We start from the raw sequence: 25,076 nt of genomic DNA, 5'->3' as shown, positions 1-25,076 counted from the left end.
CTAGACCGCAGCCAGGCAAGCGATTCGTGGTAGTCGTTGTGCGCTGGTCGTCGTCGTCGATCGTCGTCATCGCCACCACCGGGGGCAACTGTGGCCGGCGCGTTGATCAGTTCGGCATTGAACGATTGCGACGCAAGCCGCTTTGTCCGGACGACTCCTTCCGCGGATCCGTGCCGCGTAGATCCCGGTGTGGTTCGAAGAGTGCTCACCATAGTACGTGCAACAGGTTTAAGTGATCTTTCGTTTGTCGGCGAACGGTACCGTGTAGCGTTTGAGTCACTAGCGCTATGTGCTGCTAGTTTTAAACACTCTTATCGGTAACGATATCGTGGTGTGTGTGTGTGTCCCTACTAGGTTCCGGTATCCGGGCGCTCTTGGACCAACGTGCGGGACGGTTTGGAGTTGCTTCTCCAGTTGCTCTTTGTTCCCAAATAAAACCCAACTGAACCCGATTCGGGTCCCCGCCGATCAGCAGGAATGCCGGAAAAGGATTCGTTCGGTAAGTTAGTTCCGGCGTGGTAGTGGTTCCGTTATCGATCGTACCGGACGCGTACCTCACCTCACGATCGCGGGGTTCCGCAAGAACCGGGGAACTCCTGAGGCGATTGCGGGCGCCGGACCCTGATAACGGGGCGATATCACCAATCGGGTTGCAGTCGTGCAGTCCCACAACCGGTGACCGGTGACCAGTGACGTTGCTGCTGCCGTCTAGCTGACACGACTCCTCGGGCTCGGCTTCCTGATCGATCGCACCAGACATAGCGCCACCAGACATGCGGCACCTTGAGACGACACGCGACCCGCTGATTAGCTATCAGCCGCCCGGTGACGCGAAGTACTTCGCCTGCCGATATCGGCGGCGGCCACCGTTTCGGTTTTTGTTACAACGCCGGGTCTGTCGGGTTCGGGTGCTGCTGGACGGCGGACGACAGTTCGCCAGACAAGGTTGCCGTGGCGTAACGAGCGAGTGTGTCATTCGGTGAGGTGAGCCGCGATCCCCAGGGGTGATCCCCACAGGTCCGCGTCGGTCCGTCCGGGGCGACAAAGCGAGCTGTCGTCAAGTTTAGTGCGCGTATTTACACAACACACAGGTGTGTGTGTGTGTTCATAGGCCAAGTGGCCAAGGAAGTGCGGGTTCCCGTGTGGAGCGAATGCGGAATTGGCCTGGTGCGGAATTGGAAACGCTCCGTTGGGCGTAGCGAATCGCCACAGTTCAAAACAGTTGCAAGCCTTCTCCGACGGACCCCGAGGACGGCCTCGCCGTGGCGGTGTCGCCCTTCATCTCGACGCCTTCACAGCGTCGTCTGACGTGCGTCGTCGGCCGGCTGGCTGCCATAAAATGCCGGATGACCGACACGGCCATTCCCGTGCCCATATGTGTGTGCTACCGTTTCGCGCCGCGCACAGCGCAGGGCGCAAAAATACGCACCGACCTACCGATGGGTGGCTCAATGGCGTCACCCGGCAGCGCGGTCGTTGCAGTTGCGCATTACCGACCGACCGAACGACCCGTCGCGGCATCTGGTCGCGCAAATGAAAACAAAAAAAGGGCCAACAAACATCTTCAACGTTCCGCACCGGAAAGGGGTGGAAAACCGAACGTTGCCGTGCATTTTTTGTGCCGCAAATGTGATCCCGGACCGGAGTCGGAGTCACCGGCCACACCATTAAGCCCGGGGTTCCGTGGAATAACGACGGCTAGTTGGTTGCTGTGTTGCGCACAGCACGGGATCGAGTTTATGTTTCGCTTGCGAAATGTTATGTTTAAAAAAGTGGCAAATTGCAACGGCAAAAGCGTGGATTCGATGACGACGCCGACGATGGCTGATGAGGAAGTGACTCTTTCTTCCGCACGACGCGGGCGTTTATCGGATGCTCCTCTCTTCGGGTGGGTTCCGGTTCCGGGTTTTCCGGGACGTATGAATGCACTCCATTCTGTGCCTCTGGATTTTGTAGCCAGCAAGCAAGCTAGAGAAATATTTATTAAACAGGAAATTCAAGTTTAACTCGGGCTCGGGACAACAAAGCACCGGACTCAAGCAAAAGGGCCCCGAATGACTACGACCATCGGAACATTAGAGCCATTTGACTGTTCTTCAAGTCAACTCGTTGACGTCGTTAACAAATTGGAGCCTTTTTTCTTTTAATTTATTGCTATTCCACACACATGTGGCTGTGTCGGGGATACGTGAAAAGGTATCAAAGTGCCGCATTGAGAGTCGCTTTAAATCATTTCGCTCTTGTTCAAGGAATGAGCGTTAAGTTAATGTTAAGTTTGAGTGAAACAATACGATATCTCTATTGAATTTCTGGTTTTGAGGCATTGTCCGATTTAGGACCGCATCCTTCTCAATAGAGTGGTTTCACTTTAAAATTTTACATCTTCTTCAAAACACTGATCAACCGCATTGTTTTAATCGGCCTCAAGCTCAGATTGTAAAGGGTCATGGTCAAGGCGAAATGGGCCAGGTTTTTCGGTCTCAAATGATACCCATTTTGTTTATTACATTATTTTAGAAAGAAAACTTGCGCTTGATTTTTTGGGGGAATTTTAACCGTTTCCAAACCATGTTTAGCAAATTTCTACATGATTCTTACACACGAAACTCTTAATCTTAACTCTTAAATGTTGAAAAACTCCACCACCTGTCAGTCGATTTTTACAAATCAGCCAGATTTTGGAACGTTAGTCTATGATGTTTTAGTCATGAATCAATTTACTCCAAAACAGCGGGCTGAAATTGTAGCGCTGTACATTGAAAATAATCGTTCAACTGTGAAAACTGTGAAAACTGTACGTGCTTATTGTTGCCGAATTTCTTCTGACTTCTTTCTGTTGGGCTATTTGAAGAGTAAGGATTATGCCAGCCAACCGAAGACCGTTGAAGAAATGAAAGCCAAAATCACAGCGGAAATTGCTGCTATTATGCCCAAAATGTTGTCAAATGCAAAAAAAAATCCCCAAAAACAATGAAAAATGCCCGCTTTTTGTGTCTTTTTGTGTGGCATTTTATACCCCAACTAAATCTTGTTCATTTGCCAAATTGACTGAAAAACGGCAGAGTTTTCTAACATTTAAATATCCCCTGTCGTGATTACGCACCCTGTACAATGCCACAAATGAATGTTTTTGGCAGCAATAAAAACGTGTACTGCATGCATTAAATAATGATAATGTAACAAAATACTTTCAAAAACTACATCCAGAGATCCCTGTAAATGGCAAATTAATACCATTTCAACTCAACGCCGTCCATTGCTGTTGTTCAACGTTGTTTTACAACGAAGATCACCGACTAAGATGGTATTTTCTGCTAAATTTTGGTCGATCCGTTTATTTTGGCTGCATTATTGTTATTGATTTTTCTAAATCGCCACGCGACACTTTCGAGCAAAAATTTGTTTACGGCCTGCGCCCATAGAGGAATCGAATTTATGGACGAAACCTACAAATATTGACCTTAAATGGAGTTCCCCCACAAACAAACCGGGACTCTTTGCACAGGATAAGTGGCACAACGGGCCACAGTAGAGGCAGCGCGCAGGTAGAGCCCACATTCGAATTTGTTGACGATTTGTCAGCACGTCAGAAATTCGTTATGATGCGTTTTTTTACGCACTTCCTTCGTTTGCGTCACGAAAGCCACAACAAGGATGCATTTGAGCTGTGTGTGTGTATATCCCGCTGGATGGACGAACATGCCAATCGACCGGGCGGTAATAAAATTGAAGAAACACTGGCATAGCAAGAAGTGGCCTGGCCGACCCTGGCACGAACCGGGAAAGGAAGTCGGTAATGCACATTTTACCGGCCACTAACTTCCCGTTGCATTTTGTCGGTCTACGCTTCGTCGGCCGTTTCGTTGCGTTGCGCACGCGCATTGGACACGGTTGCCCGCCGCTTACTGTCGGTCCCAGGGATTTCCTGACCCGGCAACGGGAAGTGAGGTACATTTTTAGGATATTTTAAATATTTTTCGCTTCCCATTCGCCATCCGGCTGGACCTGTTTTAATGCGTGAGTATGATCCGTAACCAAACTGGAAATAGAATGAAGCAATAAACCGAGGCCGTGGAAGAATCAGTCTGAAAGCTGTATCCCCGTTCAGGTTGTGACACGTGTCACGTGTGGATGAGGCTAATTCAAAAGCGAAAGTAAAGCCTCGGCGACCTCTTCAAAGCTGAGAAACAAACACTCCTCTCAAGGGTTTTTTTCAACAGCACTAGGACCCTTCTTCGGTTCAAGTGCGAACCGGTTCGCTTCAAAGGTCTCACATTTCGCAGGTGATGTTTGTGGCCGAAAAAGTTGTGTGAACCGTAACAGAACTTAAGCCATTTCTTGAAAACAATAAAGTTTCGCTTTTGAGGTACAAACTTATGATGGTTCTTGTAACCTAGAATACGTAAGAGGAACAGTCAACTAATTGTGTTGCGGGATGTGGGTGTAAAGTTTCGGCATCAAAATAAGAAACCACATCAAGCATAACCTTCTGCTTCCGGAAGCAGGAAAAGAGCATATTAAGTACCTCATGACATTTGCGTGATTTATTACACTCTCCGAAAGTCATCTGCGAGCCATCATCGTACATCCGGCTCCGGCCGTATCGGTAGGCGTAGGAATGTGTAAACCCTTTCTGCGTCCGGTTGACAAAACATCCGTTCTGCGGATTATTCAAATAGACGGCGTCGGCGTCGGCTGGGTTCCGCATGCCATTTGCGGGCCGTCCTCCGTCGACAGGAATCCCGGGCGAAGGAATGTGACACTGCGGCGCAGCGGTGGTCGTTCGAAGCGATACGATACGGAGGACATTCTCGGGCACAGCATGCGGCATATTGCGTCTCCGCCTCGGACGGACATCCGGTCGACCGGGACCGGGAGCGGACCGGCTATGATATGACTGCGCGGCTGCGTGGCGAAGTTCCGGACGCTCGTGTGCGGTATGCAAATGTTAAATCACAAGCGGCACGAAAGATCGAAACCAGGCGCCTAGCCTGGGGCGCAACGTGTCCTGGGGCCGGCCAGTATACGCCCCCAGAAAAGGTTCGCTGGGCCTTGCTGCAACATCCACTCTCCAGATGGCGGCTTCGGATGTTGGACACCCATTTGGCGTGACGAACACTATCACTGGTCGATTACAGCATCTCAGTGAAAAGAATAAACGCATGAAAGATGACTAACCAGAAGCGTCCTTTCTGGCCGCGTGCAGGAGGGACGGTTCGGTCAGAAAATCTACCCACAAACGTGAGGCGTGAGTAACACAATTCGGGTGTGTGAAAATAACAGAACAATACGGAGTCATACGGTTTGGCAAACAAAAGTGTACCCCGTTGAGGAACGATGATTGGAACGATAAAACTGAGAGTGTCCTTACCGCCACTGTGTACCTCGTGCGGCATGAATCATCGGGCACCTACACGAGCGCCGCGCCGTAGGAAGGACGCACGCGATAACGGCCCATATCTTTCGGTGGGAGTGTTCGAAGATAAGCCCCGAAACATCATGCTTCGTCCAGGAACCGCTTCAAACATGCTCCATTCATTCGATTAGCGATAAGAAATATGCTTAGTGATTTGTTTTTTCTTCGAGCTCAAAGGATTGTTTCGAACCAGATTTTTCCTACAGCGTTTGACACTCTGCCCAACGGTCCATAAATCTTGGCGTGCTCTTATCGTGATAGGTTTTTGAATGGTGCTCCTTTGGGACAGCGGTATCGCCAGTAACTCTTTTCCAGTTAAATTATGCTGTCACACCATAATGTTGATTACGAGGCGAGAAGAGTTCGATGGGCATTGATTACTCTGTTCCGCTTTTTTCAGTCAGCTCGTTTTATGGAGGGCCGTGCGTGAGAACAGCATTTTTGAAGCGAATCTGTGAGTTCGTAGAGTGCCTAAAATATGTGCCTATCAGCGTTAGGACGATGATGCACACCGATTTTAAATCGGGTACTCAAAAGAGACTTGCAGTTTTGGGTGAGGTCCCAATATTCGCAAAGTGTTCTAATGTATGGTTTCCTTTTTCAAGCATCTTTTTTCTTGGTCTGTTTGCATCACTTTGACGCGGTCTCTTAGAATTGATTTCTGGACACCGCTTCAAGGACTGCATTTTCGATGCCAGAGCGATGTTTATGGCTTTTGATAATGAGACGATGCGAAGATCTTCAACAAGATCATCGCATTCTGTTTTTTTTTATTAGAAAGGACTGGTGAGGCAGCTACTTTGGGTAACGTTTTATAGCACTTGTACCTAGACCATGATCACTGTTGAATCCTTAAGAAACTCTTCAACCATTCGTTGGTCGGTAGATTGGAAAGAGTACGGCATATGCCAATAGAAACATGATCTTCATTTGAAAACCGCACCAAAACAGCCTTGCAACCAGGCAAAGTCTTCGAATCTTTGAACTACTCCATTGTAACAACGACACAATTATGCCAGAAGTAACGTTTTTAAATATTATTAAAAATGTTGTGACGGAAGAACTTTTTTATTGCCTCCGTTGCCGTAGCCGTAGTGCAATGCGAGAACGAGGTTGCGCTTCAGTCAGACCAGCCGCGTTGGTCTTGACCTATGTCCTGTCGTAAATTATGCCTGCCAGAGCGTTTGCAGCGTTACCTAATATTTAACGCGCTGAGCGGAATATTCACTGTAGCGGAACTTTCGAACTGCTTCCACGTCTATTAAAGTCCAAGTCCTACGTGACAGTTTACGGTACTGCCAAACATATGGTTCCAACCGTCCCGTAGAAGTAACTGAAACTCAGTTTGTGTGTTCGTGGTCTCTTCCTTATTACCGTATCTGATACACGGTGATAAAAAGGTTCCGCTGTTACGTATCGCCTTTTATGACCAATTATGCGGCGGTTCTACTGCGACAAGTGCACTTCAACTCCGCGTCCGAAGGAGTTCGGTGAGAGAAACCAGCCAGGACATTAGGCGGAGGACAACCTAATTCAGGCCGAAAGTTATCACTTCCCGGAGGGAATAAATCACTCATCCTAAACGCCACAGGCCGGCATCTTTCCGACGCACCCCGGGATGAGCTGAGCTGTTTCCTCGAGCATCCTCGAGCGCCCAAGAAGCGGACACAAGAAACACTTGCTGTGGTGGGGCCGAAAAATTTCGCTCGTAAATATTTCGTTAGTTATGACCATCGCCATCCTTCGACCGCGCCGGAGAAAGTCCCGAAGGATGAAGGATTCAGGATTCACGCGCGTGGGCCAGTTGTTTAGTGTAACGCGGCGTGAAATTTGAGCCAGCGGCCGCCGGGTGGTTGAAGAAGCTGAGAAGTTGTGTCTGTGGAACGGTGTGAAAACGTTGCCGGACCCTTGTCGCTGATCTGGTCTGGTGTTTTTTCCGTCTCGGTGCGGTTCGGACTTTTTTTTTATTCCGCTCTCCGGTGGGATTTACATTGATAAATTGCATCCTAAATGTAGGACATCCCGGTTGCACTCCGCCGTGCCTTGGTGCAGCCAACCTGTGACCGACAAATTGTTCGGTTTCGGTGAGCTTGTTGTGGAATTGAAAAATTTGTTCCCATAACTTAGGGCCCCCGTTAACGTTTAACCCTGCCTGCCAGTCGGTTCTCATCGGGGGTGTAATTACTGGTGCTCCTCGTTACGATAAGGAAGCCCGCAATGCTCCGGAGGTAGGCCTCGGCTCGCTGCCATTCGGTTAGTGACTCGGCCGGGCATATTGTTTCGCGCTTGTGGGCCACCACCGTTCAAGCACTCGTTCGTTAGTTTCAATTTTCCCCATCGAATTGAAGGTCTGATAGGAAGGAATAGGTGAAAACGCGACACACAGGGGCACGACCAACAATTTCTTCCAACATTCCCCGCCGGTCGCCACCGAGTGGTGCCCAATAATGTATGTAATTAGAGCATGCAAATCACACCGTTTAAAAGCGCAACCGGTTCCCAAGAAGCACTCCATTTCTGCTAGCACTGCTAGTTATCGTTCCGCTAGTTGACAAGGTAGTTGACCCGGTTCTTAAGGGTTGAAAGCTCCCCCAACAACCCGAAGGAGCTCAGTGACTCGCACTTCACGGGCTGCCAATGCGCCCTTCGGCAACACGGCGGGATCCCGCGAACGATAGAAGACCCCCAGCGGCCAGTTTCCCAATCGACGCCCGAACACCTCGAAGGTTTTCGTATATTAGGTTGTTAATTAAGTTTTGACGTGCGACAAGAAGGACACATTTTTATGGTTTGAAACACACTTTATTATGCAGTATGGTCTCCCTGAATATCGATACACTTGTTCCAACGAGACTCCAACTCAAGAATTCCGTCCCTGAAGTGAGTTTCTGGAAGGTCTTCAAAATACGCTTCCACAGCTGCTATGACGTCATCATTTGATGAAAAGCGCTTTCTGCGCACGATGTTTAGTGTGTCTGGAAACAGATGGAAGTCTCTAGAAGCCAAATCTGGTGAATACGGTGGATACTCCAGCAATTCGAACATTTTTGCCATTTTCAAAATGGTCTTGCGACAGGGTTTGTTGCCCTGATGAAAGAGGATGTTTTTCTTCTTCAAATCGGGTCTTTTTTCACAAATTTTCCTTTCCAGTTGGTCTAAAAAGTTACAATAATAAAAAAAATAATGGTTTAAACAGTTTGCAAGTAATCCGGTAGCAAAATTCCTTTCTGATCCCAAAAGCTGATGTCATTTTTCGACGATTTTTGCACAAGAACTCGTTTCGGACCCGAAGAACCAGGTTCACATCACTCTATAACTTCTTTTTTGATTCAGGATCATGGTGAGAGACCCAAGTCTCATCCATAGTGATGATTTGATGCACAATATCCACTTTATTCTATCGAAAATGCTTTAAATATTGTCAAGAACGATGCGTTCGAAAGCGTTTTTAGCGAATACTGTGACACGTCGATACCTAATGGCTTGTAAAAATGGCTTCACATACGTTCGTATGAAGAGTGTATCAATATAACAAAAAAATAGGTTGGCAGAAGCGACTTCTGTTATTGCAAAACTTAATGAACAGCCCAGTAACTCGAAGGTTTTTATGAGTTTAAGACTTTGACTTCCCGTATTGACTCTCAACTGCCCGATGTTTGAGACGACGACCCAACCTGGAATTTAGAATTGATTTTTGCTATCATGTGTTTTTAGTAACTGTTTGATTCATGTTACTGTTTCATTCGTGTACTCGTGTGTGTTTCTCTTTAAATATCGGCTACCGGCTTCTGCGTTCGTTTCGCCAATTGTATTTGGAGTTAATCTTATTTCTACAACTGTCAACTGTCATTTAGCCTACATTGCCCGTTGACTGTTCTTTTTTGTAATAAATAAATAAATAGAAGCGCATGGGAAACCTTATCTGGTTCAGGTCCAGCGAGGTGTAAAAGCGCGGTCCCGAAAATTGATGGTGTCCAAAAATATTCCTCCTCGGTCACGGATTAAGTTGCGCGCACGGCGATAACCTTTTGGATGCGATTGCGCAAACGGTTCCTGCAAGCGAATCCTCGTTGCGGGGATCCTTCATTCGGGGTCCTGGGAGGGCTTCATCAAATCACCCACGATGCGAACCGCGGCGGCCGCCATTGCTCCGCTCCTCGAGGATCGAATGGGAGAGTAGAGCCGAGAATTAATATTTCGTGCGAAGCGTGCGCGCGAAAGAGATGGAGAGTGACCGAGATTGCCCTTCTTAATTTCCGCGATTCGATCGAACGGCGTCCATTATAAAGGGGCGGAGCCAACCGGAATGACTGACGTTTCTCTCTCTCTCTCTGTGTGTTCGTGTTAGAAAGAGTGATCGAAAACGCGCACTGAATCATCCCAAACTTGTGTTGGTAGCACGTCCTCGGGTAAGCAACCCTTCCCCTCCGGCGATCGATCTACACGGTCGCGTCCTGTTGCAGCATGCTTATCGGGGTATGCTGACCCTTGCCCGGGACACTACTGTCAACGTGTTGCGTGTCGAGTGCGTTTGTCATGCTCCGGTCACTGAGGCGAAATATTTTGGTGTGTTCTGTGTGGCCACGGGACGGTACGATCCTTCCGTCCTGGTCACTTGTACTCCAGACCTCTAGGGTCTGATTTATGGTCTCGAAGGTCTGCTGCCCGGATGCGCCAGGATGTGCTTGCCTGGCCGTTTGTTTGTTTGTTTGTTTTTTTTTCGCCCTGTTCCCACTCACACTGCTAAGGGTGCTTTTTGCTTTCTTTTTCACACTTCCGCCCATGTCCAATGTGCCTGCCTCTCTTTCCTTCGCTTCGGTTCCGTTCCACTCTAGCGCGCGCATCGGAGTCTAGCGATCACCGATCGCCGCTCGCTTTCTTTTCGTTCTCTACTTATTATGCTTTCTCTCCCTCTATCTCTCTCTCTCTTTCTCTGCTCGTCCGGTGTACGGATCGTCGGGGCCTGATCCTCACCGGGAAAACAGACGGTGCCGAGCCGAGTTATGGTGCGATCGTGTCGGCGTACAAGTCGGCAGTTGTTGTGTCACCGCAAACCAGTGCACAACATCAGCTCAGCCAGCAGCAACAACAGCGTCACGATAACGGCCACCACTCTTCGCAACCGATCGACGGCCAGCAGCAGCAGCAGCAGCACCCGGACACGTTCGGAACCGTGGACCAGGAACGCGATCGGCGTTTATCGGTGGCCGAGCCGACCGAGCACGATATCGGCGAGCCGAGCCTGATAAGGGCGGCGACGCACACAGGTGAACAGGCCACGAGTACCGGTGCCCTCACCAACACCCCCTCGGTGATAACGTCCTGCGCGAAGGTGTTATCGGGAGCCGGCGCCGTGAAGTTGTCACCGTACGGCGGCAGCGATCAGCTGGCCAGCGATAGCGGCTCACCTCCACGCTTCTCCACGCTACACACCGTCATTAGCAGCAGCAACAGTAGCACCAGCTACGGTCATTCACCCGTCACCCCGTACCACCATCACCCGCAGCAGCATCATCCGCCGCAGCATCACTCGGTGTGGCCTTGCGACCTGAGCTACAAGCCGGTGGTGGACAAGGCCCTGAACCCGTCACCCGGACCGGGCGACCTGTCACCGCCACCGCAGCCGCCTCAGCCGCAACCACCACCGCACGCATCGCACCCTCGCTACCTCGGCGAACCGGACGGTGGGCCCGATCCGGCGCTCCTGGCCGGAATGCGCGGCAGTCTGCTCGCGATGTATCCTTCGTACGCGTCGCCGAACGGTGCCGGCGGCGGCGGCGGGTGCCTTCAGCTGGGCGATACGACCGTACTCCAGCATCAGCGGGAAGAGGAGATGGCCTCCCTGCACCACCATTTGCACCATCATCAGCATCACCAAGAGGCGATGGCCCAGCAGCACAGCATCGACGAGATGATTGCCGACACGCTCAAGGACGAGCAGTGCTCGATCGTGGACAGCTACCTCACCCCGCACGGGACGCTGGTGGTCGGTGGTGGATCGGTGGCGGAACACCACCTCAACCAACAGCATCAACAGCCGCCAGGGGAACACGCCAGCCATTTCGAGTACGCCAGCATTTATCACAACAACAATGACAAGAGCGTCATCAACTACAACCACGCGGCCCAGCATCAGCAGCATCAGCAGCATCAGCAACACCACCACCACAACCATCACGCCGGGGCCCACACGCACACCACCAGCAGTGAGTCGCGCAGTCCGGACTACTCGCATGAGGAGTACGATGGTGGGCTGCAGAGCTTCACCCAGTTGATCAACGTGCCTCGGGCGAGCGATACCGCTTCGTCCTCGTCGTCGGCGGCCGCCATGTACCATCATCAGCATCCCCATCATTCGCAGCATCATCAGCAGCAGCATCATCAACATCAGGTGGCCGCAACGACCGCCGCCGCTGCCGCCGCCGCCGCATCGGCTGCGCTGGCCGGCCATACCACCCCAACACCCTCGATGACGTCGTCGCCCACGTCGTCCGGCGATCACCTGGCGCACCCGGGCGCGATGGTCGGTAGCACCTCGATCCTGCACTCGGCCGCCGCCGCCGCCGCGAGCAACGGATCCGGCAGTGGTGATCCGGCCGGGATGTCGGCGCTCTACGATACGCTCCAGGCCGGTGTCCTTCCTGGCGGGTAAGTCTCCACTGCTTGCTTTGAGTTAGTGTACAGACCCACGGGGGTCCTTGCGCGATTCGCGAAGATTTTGTGAAGGTTCCTAGTGATCGGTTCGTTCGATTCGGCCCAGTGACCACAGAAAGATCCATCGCTGGTGTAACACGTGGGCTGAAAAGTCCCGAGCTTGAGAAGGAAAACGTGCCTTGTTTGTTCAAAGATGGATTTATTTATCAACGACATCTCTATCGAGAGCCCCGCGACGCTCCAGAATTTCAGTACCGATCTTTTGTGGAACGATCTTTATCGTTTGCCTTAAGGTAGGCCTCCGTTTCTGTGATAAGTTCTTCATTCGAGCGAAGTTTCTTACCAGTGAGCATTTCTAAAAGGTTCTCAGTAGTCGCTGGGAGTAAAATCTGGCGAATACGGTGCATGTGGGAGCACTTCGAAGCTCAATTCGCGTAGTTTTGCCGTTGTCTTGATTGATTTGTGACGAGGTGTTTCTTTGCAATTTTGGACTTCAAACGCTCCAATAATGCTATATAATGTACATTGTTGAAGAAGTTTCCCTTCTCAAGATACTGGATGAATATTACACCATGCACATCCCAAAGTACCGAGGCCACAACCGCTCCAGCCGATTGTTGTGCTTTCGATGGCGGTTTGGATGAGACCAATTGCTCTCCACTCAGATGGCGATCTTTTTTATCCCGGAGTGAATGAATGAATGGCCAAATATTGCTCAGAATCTTCACCACATTCTTGGTTTTTGGTCCACAGTGAGCAAATGTAGCCCCATTTTGAACAGAGGCAACATAATCTTTTGATATCCTTATAGTGTCTTTAGATATCCCTATAACCGACGCAACTTTACTTCTCGATTATTAAAAAGGTTTTGTGGATTTTTAACACTTTTCAAGCCATCGCATCGCTAGAACGGTAGTTTCTACCACAAGGAAGCAGTGTAGAAAGTAAACCACGTAATTGTGTTTTATCCATTGAACGCAAAAACCGATGAATGCAACAAGGCTAGCGCCTATTTATGAGTCAGTCTTTTAGGAACCGTTCAGCCCCATGTATCATTTGGTGTCGCTAGATTCTTAGATTCTTCTAATCAAACTACTTTTGAGGCAATATCACGGCGCATTCGTGGAGCATTCCCAGCTCCATCAGGATAGTGTGTCCGTCGATCGTAGAATCGGACATTGTTTACGAGCGGTTGCTCTTGTCAATCGGTATCAGTGCAGCCTGGGCTCTAGGCGATCGAATCTGGCCTATTGCAAAAGTGAAAGTTCTACACGCTTCTCTGACCTGATACGCTCCTGATACGGACCCGCATCGAGGGGCCGTTAGTTGATTGCAGTGACAGCGCTCTAGGATGGGCTACTGTAGATTACGTGGGGCGTCCATGGGATCGATTTGCAGACTGCGGGAGCTGCGGGAGCCCGAAGACGCACAAGACATTGACTGACCTTGGCGGCGGTGACCGATCGTTGTCAGGGCGATGGTCACTAGGGACCAGGGATTTCACAGGACGTTGCGTCCTGTTTTTTCCCTCCTGCCCCACCATCGGGCGTATCACTCGCGCAGGCTGTTGAGCAACAGGTCCCGGACTGGTCCCTGCGAACGTGGCGACGTAGTGAGCGGTTGTTTGTGGTAATACATCAATCGTTGGCTGCCAAAATGGTCAGTTGATAAGTCAGCGAACGCCTGCAAAATAATCCAACGATCGACCTCGACACCGAGGTGCATGTGGCCAAATTTGCGTACGTTCTTGGCGGAGCACCTCGATGCTGTCGTGATGTCCAAGGGAGTTGCACCACCTCGGGTCCCAGCTTATCAGGGGCGAATGTGTTTTGTGGAGTGTGAAGAACCTAGCGAAGGCTCTCCATCTGGTGGTTTATTAATAATTCGCGTGCTACGAGGTCCGTACCAACGGGAGTGTTACTTACCGGATGAGTTATGTAGGGTCCTGGAGGTCAACTTTAGCCAGCAAAAGAAAGTACAACATTTTTTGTTGAAGAAACTCTATTGACTCAAATTGTATGTGTGTGAAAACGTTACTTTTGGTCCATTTTCATACCCAAGGCCGAGTGTTTCCGTTTGATCTTCACAGGCGGGTCTCTGGACCGTGGATAGAAATCCACCCATCGGATTCAGGAGCATTGGAGAGCCCCTGGTTTGAGTGAAATGGTGTGTGGCACGTGGTTTCTTGGCATTTCGTGGCTCACGTGAGTTTTTTCAAGACTGTCCCGTCGAAGTCGATGGCATAGTGCCTAGAAATGCTTACGTGCTTACGGCTCCCAAGCAGCTTCCACGCTGTTTTCCCGCATCGTGATTAATCGCAGTTACTTTCCAAAGCTAGCGAACGATTGTCCAGAGGGTCCATCGGCATAGGATTATGGTTGTGAGACTCCTTTGGTCTGGTCTTCCTTTTTTGGACATTCTCTTTTGAATGGAGTTGAATGTTTGCCGTTGGATTCAAGGCCACGTCAAGGATTTCTGGTCGAGTCTCCGTTGTCCACATAGTTATAGATGTGCGAAGCTCACGAACATCAACTTGTATGGATTTTCCAACTAAATATGTCGTAATCCCACGTATTTTGGAGACTTCATCTCCAGTGGAATCGAGGTACTTTCGGCCACGTGTACACTGAACTGTCGCTAGTGCCAATTGGCATCGACTCAAGCGTGGAGCTCTCGGTCAGATCATCAGATCCGCGCCAAACGCTGGTCTGCGATGCGATGCGCCTTTCCAGATGCCGACGCCATTGCCACGCTTCGACTACTAGCGCAAAAACCGTTCCCATTGCCCAACTTACCGCCGGATCTTCACACGAAGCTCGCTCGGTTGTTTTAGAGCGACCGAATAGAGAAAACAACGACTGCACCGTATAAGGTACGGATTCCCCGGGGCCGGGGGGTGAAACACTACACAAACGTGCCTCCGGACCCTACAGGGCCTCGCGTGTGTGTGCGTGCCAGGGTACACGTGTAAGTGAGTAGCAAACTTCAACCCCACCAGGGGCTTCGAGGCACGCTCCGGATGATCGTGCTTTTCGTGGCATTTGTTTCAGATTCCGACTCCGGGGCGACGTCAGGCGGTTTCGTTCGATTACGTAACGCCGCCGAGGGCGAGCGTCATCGTTAGGTGCACCCCCACAACCCCCTCCCAAACACTGCAACTGCCCCAGCAGCAAAGTCAAGAATGCGCTTGCGCTCGATCGTTTGGATGGATCTCGGATCGCGGCCCATTCTAGGGACCGTTTTCGGTGCTACACCAGAGCACCGCTCCAGAACTCACCGCCAAAGTCACGTGTGGCCCGCGATCGCGATCGGTTAAGTAAGACAGCAGAGGGCTTCGCTGGGGCGAAGTTATTTAACGGTCGCAGCGCGCGCGCGTTGTTTTAGTAAACCACTCGCGACCGCGCTGTTATTGTTGTTGTGCGCGCTGTTCTCTGCTCTATTTGGTCCCGGGGCCGGGTCAGAAGAGCCCAGAGGAGACCCTGTCTCGCTCTCCGTTGGGGGGTGCCTCTTGTGTAACAACCGGTGAACCGTGCCATATCGTGCACGGTACACCGAAGGAGAGTTTCGGGGACTTCAAAAAGACAGTCGTAGGGACCCAATCGCAGTCGCATATCGTGCCGTTTGGGGGTGGTCGAGAGATAACGCGAGGATCCTGGAGGACCGTTTAAAAAGACGCTAGCGCCGGACGGTCACGGTCAGCCCGCGCGGGAAAGCCTCTTTATCGGAGCAGCGAGCAGCGACCAGCGATGACTAGCGACGAGCGCGAAAATTAGTCAACAGTTGACCACTCACTCCCGGCTGCCCGGGTCGTCGTCATCGTCGCGTATCGCAAAACATTAGCGTGGCGTGCTCCGTGTGGTGGTCGGGTGCGTTTCGGTCCGGACCGAGTTTTGTTCAGTGGCACGGGGTCGCGGCGCGATATTCGTTCGCCAGCGGTGGCCATCGATAGGTGTGCTCCTGACGGTCACTCGAAGGACAGCCCGCTGTGTGGGCAAGCAAGTGCAAGCAAGTTCGTTTGAGACGCTTTGTGTGTGACTTGAGTGAGGCGGTGAGCTTTGCAGTCCGCAGTGACTGAAGTCGGACGGCGAACAGTTCGATACGTGATCGTGATAGCCAAGCACCATGAACTACCGAATGTAAGTGACCTGCTGGAGTTTTGGATATCCTGGAGACGTCTGTGTTAAGGTGCCAAACAGGATCTTGTGCGAACAAGGAAACAAGTTAAGGGGAAAAAACGCCCAACACTTCTTTTCACACAATGACAACTGTATTCGAGGTGTCTTTTGAGATTTAGTCCGCCTATATCTTGGCTACTAATATAAGTGGAGCAACGATGAAGTAGAGAAGTGTCTGGAAGTCAATGATGCAGGAGAATCTTCAACTATAGTTTGAGACCGTTTGCAATACCCTGTCATAGATCTTTCTTTTGAGGGTTCTAGACATAACGAATCCAGATCTTCAGGGCCAACATTTTCGGGTCCTGATTTCAAGTGTTTCCAAGTTTAGGGATTTTAAGAAACTTGATCCAGACTTGATAGAAATTGAAAACGGCAAAATGTGAAAACTAGTAACCGAAGTGAAAGAGCTCACACTCATGAGATAGCAGATATGCAATGAAACCAATTTTAACCAGCAGTCAGAAGAATGGTCATATAGGAGTGTCCATCTAGTGTTTGGATTCCGCCAAGATGGGGCTCATAGTATCGATTGTGGCTGTCGCAGTATGGCACGTAGCGCGCTCTCTTGGAAGCCAAATATTGTCCAAGTTTTCTTCAGCTTCAATTTCGCCGAAGAACCAGTCAGCGCCAACTTTTCTCGGTACCGTCGACTCGGACGTCATCGACAGTAACGGCTCCCTCTTCATTATCGAAGAAAAATGGGCCGATGATGTCGCCAGACTAAAAGGGTTTGGGTTTTCCGAATTCCAAATACAGCCACCACATTGTACATAAGTTTTAAATATTTCCCAATTTTGCCAGCGTGTCCCATTTTGTAAAGGTCAAAGTTTTTACTAAATGCCTACAATTTCCAGAATGAAGTTTAACGTTTTAAAATTAAAGCAATTGGTAGATTAAATTCCAAACACTAGATGGATCACCCTATCGGATTGGCTAGTCTCTTTACACCCAAGAACTGGAAGATAGATGAAAAGTTCTGGTCCGGTAGTTATTATAGTATAGTCCATATTTCGGAGTCAGGTCTCACAAGGCAATGACCAACATCCCTTTCATTCCCCTCTCCGCAGCCCATCGTACGGTCGTTGCTCGTTCTCGACGATGCAGTACTTCAACGGCAGCCCATCGCAGGAGGCGGCCCACCTGTGGACGAGCGGCGTCGGTGGGCTCGACGCCGACTACATGAAGGGCACCCTGCCAGGGTTCCAGCGAATCGCTTCCGGGGCCGGCACGGCCCGGGGCAACCCGTACAGCTCGATCTCGGCGGCACCGTACGCCCAACAGGTAAGCCCCGATCCAGCCTTGACCCAGGACCCAGGAACAGAGATTTTCTCAACGCCGCCATCCGTCATCCGTCGTCCACAGAATGAACCATGGTCGCAGGTGTACGACACCAACAGCATCGCGTACAGCGTGGCCACCTCCAGCACCACCACCCCGGCCACGGTCAATCGGGGTCGAACGAGCGTCCCTACGACCGCCTCGTCCCACTTCCCGGCCGCGGCTTCGCTCACAGCCAGTAAGTATCGCTTCCGTCCCCGAAACGATTCCCCACAGGTCTAGAGAGTGACGCAAGTGACGCAAGTCTCCACCACGTCACCTAGGTTTTCACCGACGACTGGGAGCGGCGGAACTCCGGAGCGGCGGACGTGCGATTTTTGTTGCACTTTTCGTTGTTTTCGTTTGCCTTTTTCCCGCACACATATCGCGCGAACTGTGAGAGAATGGCGAACCCTGTGTGTGTGTGCCTTTTTGTTTGTTGCGGTGCGTTGTGTGGATAGCAAACAATAACACGGCCACCAATGGCGGGGTTTTGGGGTTGTTGTTGCTTTTGCATGCGTGTGATAAGTGCCTGAACCTGAATTTGGGCCCGATCTCCTATCATCACGTAATAGCGGATTTGACGTGTTGTTGGACTTTTTGGCAGCGGCGGAAGTGTTGGGTTTTGTCTCGGTGTTTTGGGCCAGTTTTTGGTCCGGTTTGTCGTCGCGTTTTTGAGTATTACATTTGCGGGAAGGTGGTAGATGTTACTGAAAGCTCACGTAAAACATCACGAGGATGCAGCCACTTATTTACTGATGTCTTGGGAAAAGTTTACGTATTCTTCAGACAGATCCTTGCCAGGAGTACTCCTGCTGAAGCCAGCGTTAGTCCAGTCAGGTTACAAAATCAAGAGCAAGAAGTCTTGATCTTGGAATTTGCATTCTTACAATTAAATCAGCATACCTATAAGACATAGCTTCTCTGGTCGCCAGTTAGACCTTATTTTATAAATTCCATTACGTAGGGAAATTTCCTCTAAGGCAAAATTAAAACAAATTACTAAACAGTATGCAACAATACAAAGACAGCTGCCAGTGTTTTTATATCCATATCCAACAAACACTCAACCGGGTGATAGGGAACAACAACGGCAAGTCGTACGGGTTGGTGGCCAGGTCGTAACATTGTTTGCCACGAAGAACACAATACACGGCCTACTCCTGTCCTGGATGGGTTGGCAAGACAGCTATTTGCTGAATTCTGCACGTACGGCGTACAGCGACGGGCTAGGACCCAGTGGGCAGAGGGTGTGCTGATAGTGCGCCCAGAAACACAAAACGAAGAAACTCCACTCCCCACGATCGCGGAACAACCAACACACGATCCACGATCGTCGCGAAGTGGGAGATTTTTTGTCACTCGTCCGGTGCGGTTCTCGATGAATCGGAGCATCGGAGCGGGACTGTACGTGGGCTAGGTCTATGCGGGTCTAGCACGGAGCGGTTACTGATTTTTTCTGTTTTATGTGGATCATAAGAACACCTTTGGACATAAATTTCTGGTACAGCGCGCCGCGTGCCACGAACCGGAAGTTCTCCGTCACGGACACCGCACGATCCTGGTGGCGCACGAAAGCGGGTGGGTAGGTCTCAAGGCGATCGCTGCCGACAGAATGTGGAATCGACGGGGAACGTGGGTTTGGCGCTTATCGAGGCGAGCGCCTTCCGGTGGAGACCACGATGACCGCGGGTGCCAGTTTGTCAACCAACGGACGGACGGACGGACGGTCGGAAACGAACCATGACCAAGGCACCATAAGACACACTCATTGTCGCTCCGTCCGGGTGTCTTATGCAAATGGTGTAGGGAAAGTCTCCGGGAACCACCAGCAGCAGGAAATCGGATCCACAGGAACTAATTAATACCAGTAAAGCACACGCTCACACACAGAGGCACCCGCACCCGGGGACCCCCGGCCCTAGTGTTTCTTGTTCTTTTTTTTTCTCCTGTTTGTTGGAAAATTCGCTATTTCTGAACACGCACACACGCATACACCGAATAACAACACCGTCTTTTGAATTCAACCAGTGGGCCTCGACGCGGACCTGTACACGGAGGGACGAGAGTGCGTCAATTGTGGGGCCATCCACACGCCCCTCTGGCGTCGCGACGGAACGGGCCACTACTTGTGTAACGCGTGCGGACTCTATCACAAGATGAACGGCATGAATCGTCCCCTGGTCAAACAGCCAAGACGTTTGGTAAAAGAACCTGTAAACTAGCGTTTCTTTCTCCATTTTTTTCTCTCTACGTTACGTTACCTACCTAGACCCTAGTCTGCCCTCCCACAAGCTACCTCTCTCCACCTCTCTTTCTCTATGTCCTTCCCTGGTCCCTCCATTTTTTAATGTCTAACTCTCCCCATCAGTACCTTGGAGTACCGTTCCGGAACTCGGTGGACTCAACTCAAGACTTTCAACTAATTCTAGTGGACCCCCTAGTGACCGAGTGTGTTTACGCAAAAAAGCCATATGTATTTGTATGTGTGTGTGTGTGTGTGCGCGTCCATGTCCATCTGCACCCCTCTGTTCTGCATACATCCAAACTGGGATCGTGTTGCTCGCGAAAAGAAATCCATTCCAATTGTGGGAAGAAGGACCGTCTGGACTATGACGTCTAGAAACACCGGGTTTTGGGAATCCGAACAGGGATCAAAGCCATGTTAGCCACCCCGCCCGGCCAAGCTTTTCTCACTCTCTCTGTTGAACTCGAACCAGTGTTTGGGGCATCTGCATTCTCGGGGCCCCGGGTTCTTGTTGACTTGTTGGCTTGCTGCCATGAGTTTCGTACGCACCCCCGTCGCAGGCCAGTAGTTAGTTTGGCGCACTCGAGCGGACGCATTGCAAATTGTGGTTTGCTGCTGCTGTTGATTTGTTTTGTTTCCTTGCTTACAATTACCAGTTACCGTTGTAATTCGTTGTTATCGCGAACTAATCCAAGTATATCCATATCCAAAATTGTAATTCCAGTGGCCGCAGAACAGGGCGGGGATCTCTATAAGAACAACTATGCCTACAGTAACTTGACCACTCGCACCACCGAGGAAAAGCAAAGCCGGCGCATGGTAGGTTTTTCTTCCCCGACACACGATTCGGAACGGATTTCTCGTAGAGCTCCCTCCTCCATTTGGTTGCGTCTAACGATCCCGCTTACCCACTCGCCCCATGCCCCCTTCCTCTCTCTCTATCTCTCCTTCTGTCTGTCTCTCTCTCTTTCTCTGTCTGTTTCCTTTTCCGTCCCACGTCCCGTAGTCTGATGCCTGCACTCACACCGCTTGCTTCCCAGGAGCCCTCACTAACCAACGGCATGTTCCCTCACTAAGTGGCTAGTTACCCCCTTAGTATAAACCCTTAGACACTAATGCCCGCAGAAAACTTCTAATCCGTTGTCCGTTGATTGCCCACATCTGCAGAGCTCGGCACGGCGAACGGGACTGCAGTGTTCGAACTGCAACACTACGAACACCTCGCTGTGGCGGCGCAACCAGGTCGGTGAACCGGTATGCAACGCCTGTGGCCTCTACTACAAGCTACACAACGTCAACCGTCCGCTGGCCATGAAGAAAGATAACATTCAGGTAATTGCTCCGGTTCGGTCCCCGTTGCTGGGGATGTCACAAGTATTGCGCTCCAACGCTAACGCTCGTTTGCATTGTTGTCCTCGTAGTCACGCAAGCGGAAACCGAAGGGAAGTAAGAACAGCGACGGAAGCACCACCAAAAGCAAACTGAAATCAGAAGGTAAGAAACTCCTTTTCGTCCATGTCATTCGATTTAGTCCGCGATCTTTCCGCACCTAACTAAGGCCCATTTAGAAAAAGAATGGTATTTTCACTATCGGCTTGAAACCTCCCTATATTGTGAGAAAAGCTGCTCTGGAGTGATGAATTTTTGGTATCGTTATGAGGAGTTAAAACTTTGTGCTATATGAGGTCGAAATCAACATTAATTCCTGATCATGCTGACTCGACAGCTAGCCAAAACCGAACGAAAGATAAAATCATTCAAGAAGGAACAAGTCTTATTGGTGAAATAGTGCAGTAATCCACAAGCCAGAACTACCTCGTAGATGATGCCAACCACCCAACAATTTCCGCTAAATTAATCAAAACAATAGCTTAAGACTGGTTATATTTTTTTATTGTGTCAATGATACCTAAATAGTCGAAATCATTTAAATTCGCACAAAATTTTCTTACTGATTTTTTTGTCTACCAAGAACCATAAATTATTTACCATAAAGAGAATAGTTACTATAAATTTACCGAAAACGGTCCAAGCTAAGTGTATCGCGGATTGCATACCGTCAGGCGCCGAGCCGGTTTCGAGTGGGCGTTTTTTAAGTTCAAATTTTCGTTGCCGTGTTCCATCTACTTCATTGCGAAAGAGCGCACTTAGAGCATTGTTGTATCCTGCAAAGAACATACATTCGATAGTGTTTGTTATTTCCGAAAGCTTTTTTTTGTATTTCAATTACGAATGAGATGCCTCTTGTAGTTGAGATGATTTCACTAATCCGGATGCTTGTGCCTACCTTTTAGAGCTGAAAATTGTGCACATTGGCGAGGCGTCCAGCTACGACAAGAGCGTCCGATCGTCCCCATCGAGCGAGGGAAGCAACCAGTCGCCGTCACACCATGGCCACCTGTCGCCAATATGCTACACACAGCAGGTTCCGTCGCCGATCACGAGCACGCCGTCGAACGCGGCCACCGGCGGCAAGTACGGTGCAGCGGTGCAGCCGAAGAACAACAGTAGCGGCGGCGTGTACATGATGTCGTCACCGTCGCCGATGAACTCACTGTTCGGTGGTAGCCCATCGAACGCGGTGTCTTCCCACCACCACCATCAGTCGCCGCTGAGTCCGGACGGTGGCAGCTACTCGCTATCGGGGGGCGTCGGAGGTACGGGCCACGCCGGAAGCAACGGGTCGACAATGGTGAGCCCCAAGTACCACCAGAGCCCTCCACAGTCACCGGTCACCGACCAGATGTACTACGAGATGCCAGGGAGTGAGATGCTGCCGGCGGACGTGCCGGGGATCAAGATGGAGCCGATGGGCGGGAACCACTACGGCGGCGGGGCATACCAGCAGCAGCACGACCACATCCTCGGCGGGCTCGGTGGCGGGCACAGTCAGAGCCGCAGCCCCTCGTCGGTGGCGGAGGACGACGGCGAGCAGGCGCACTCGGCGCAGGATTTGGTCGAGAGCAAGCACAACATCAATCGTCCCACCGTCGTGTCGATGTCCAGATAGGGCGCCCCTCGGGCCGCGCTACGCCACGAATCTCGCTTCGTCTCACTCAGAATCGAACCGCTTACCAAATGCCAAATGAACTGAATGACGCAAAAGACTCTACAATCGTTGCTGACATAGATCTAAAGAGTAGCTGAGCAACGAGATACCTTTATTTTTTTTAAAGCACAATTTTTTTAAGCGTCTCGAATGTGCGGGCCAGCCACACTTCGGAGCTAGCGATACTACGCTCTCTAAGGGTGCTTGCTTGGCGTTCGAGAGACTCGAGATGTTTTAAGTAGCAAACTGCACCGTGTCACGTAAGACGGCGGCACTTGATCACGGGATGTGCTAAATATTTCACCGATAGGACACTAGGTAGGAGATCAGACCGGATCTCCTGTCCGGTAGGAGGCACTAGCTCTTAAGGTAGCAATAAGGGGCTACATCGCTTTTTAGCAGGCGCGCGCTTATAAGTAGCTGTAAATATAGTACGCCGATTAAGGTGATCGAATCTCGAGCCCTGGTGCAGGAGGCTGGTGCCTGGAGGCTTTACTTGTACAGCAGACTAGAGCCCTCGGATAGATACTTCGCAATCGTTCCAAATTTTAAGTTAGATCGAAAAACAATGCTCCCATGACTCCCGTCACATGAAACTCGGCGATAGCTGATGTGTCGGGTTTTGCTAGAAATTGAATTACTTTGAAACTTGTTCACCGACTTTGATAGATTTTAAATTTTGTACCATAAATAAATGTCTGTTAACAGTACTAGGTTGTTCAATAAGTTTTTTGCCTCGATCAGAAAAACACAACTTTATAGTTTGAAATGCACTTTATTATTCAATATGGCCTTCCTGAACATCAATACACTTGTTGCAAGGAGGCTCCAATTTATAAATTCCATCCCTGAAGTGAAAAACTGTAACGCATTCAAAGTACGCTTCCCCAGCTATTATGACGTCATCGTTTGATGAAAAACGCTTTCCACGTATAATGTGTTTAGGTTTCAAAACAGATGGAAGTCACCAGGGGCCAAATCTAGTAAATACGGTGGATAATCCAACAATTTGAACTTTAATTCATGGATTTTTGCCATTTTTAAAAGGCTCTTGTGACACGGTGCATTGCCCTGATGAAAGAGGATGTTTTTCACGAATTTTCTCCTAGAGGTCCAAAAAGTAACAACAATATTCGAAATTTATTGTTTTACCAGTTTGTAAGTAATACGCTAACAAAATTTCATTCGCTTCCCAAAAAACTGATGCTATCCCCTTGTTGGGCGTCTTCTCAACACGAACTCGTTTCGGAGCCGAAGAACCAGGTTCACACCACTCCTTTGCCTCTTGTTTTGATTCACGATCATAGTGATAGATCCAAGTATCATGCACAGTGATGATTTAATGCACAAAATTCACTTTAACCCTTCGAAAACACTTTCAACGTTGCCGAAAAAGTTGCATTCCAATCAGTTTTTGTTCCATTTTTAGCGAATGCGTTACCCATTGTGCACACAGCTTTCTGAAACCCAATACTTCAGTCAAAATATTGGTTATACTAGGTTGTTCATTATATTCGGAGCCTCGATAACAGAGGGCTACGATACGATAACTGCTACGAGTCTAATTTGATGCCATTTGTTGCCATTTGTTGCCATTTTTTGGATTGGATTTTTGCCATTTGTTTGCATTGGGTGCATTCTTCCATTTTTATCGAATGCGGCACCAATTTTGCTAAGTGCATTCTGGAACCCAAAACTTCAGTCAAAATATTGGTTATACTGCTCAATAAGTTGGCTAGGTCTTGTATTTAATTTCTATCAGTGATTGGACGATTTTCGAAAACGATATCCTGTATTTTTTTCGATTTCAGGTTTTGTGTATGTGTTTTCACATATTTGCCATGGATCGTCTAGAAGGCTAGTACGACCACGATTACACTAAGAAACCCCCCTTTTAATCTCCTAATATAAGGCGAAGAGTCCTTATACAAGTTCAACAATCGTTCATAATTTTCCTTTACTTTTAAATCTTTCAAAAATAAAAATTAAATCACTGCATGATACTTTATTTTTTCCATTGTAAAAAATACTGTGACACGTCGATACTAAATGGCTTGTAAAAAAAAACTAAGTGATATTATTGAACTAAGTGAACTTATTGAATATCGTAGTACGTCACAGCTTTGTTTGTCGTTTCGACGGTCGGCTTCCAGTGCTGGACACTATCATTATTGCACACTGTTGTGCTTCGAATGGCATTAAATGGGAACACAG

The 25,076-nt window shown here is 49.7% G+C and overlaps 1 protein-coding gene across 2 annotated transcripts; it reads left to right on the top strand.

The window, feature by feature from the left end:
* The first annotated feature begins 340 nt into the window (after positions 1–340).
* Positions 341–23,571, top strand: LOC128274895 (box A-binding factor-like). Of its 2 annotated transcripts, none has more exons than XM_053013236.1 (8): positions 341–499; positions 10,402–12,064; positions 17,316–17,529; positions 17,611–17,764; positions 20,538–20,632; positions 20,981–21,145; positions 21,235–21,307; positions 22,108–23,571. In XM_053013236.1, exons 1-8 carry the CDS (start codon positions 478–480, stop codon positions 22,821–22,823), a joined length of 3,102 nt encoding a protein of 1,033 aa, XP_052869196.1. In that variant the 5' UTR covers positions 341–477; the 3' UTR covers positions 22,824–23,571. The 2 variants fall into 2 exon arrangements, with proteins under 2 accessions (XP_052869196.1, XP_052869195.1); XM_053013235.1 differs by lacking the exon at positions 20,538–20,632 and adding an exon at positions 19,597–19,769.
* The last annotated feature ends 1,505 nt before the right edge of the window (positions 23,572–25,076 follow it).

The sequence above is a fragment of the Anopheles cruzii genome, chromosome 3 (genome assembly GCF_943734635.1).
Source record: "Anopheles cruzii chromosome 3, idAnoCruzAS_RS32_06, whole genome shotgun sequence".
Classification (NCBI taxonomy): Eukaryota; Metazoa; Arthropoda; class Insecta; order Diptera; family Culicidae; genus Anopheles; species Anopheles cruzii.
This window is presented reverse-complemented; position numbering and strand designations above follow the sequence as displayed.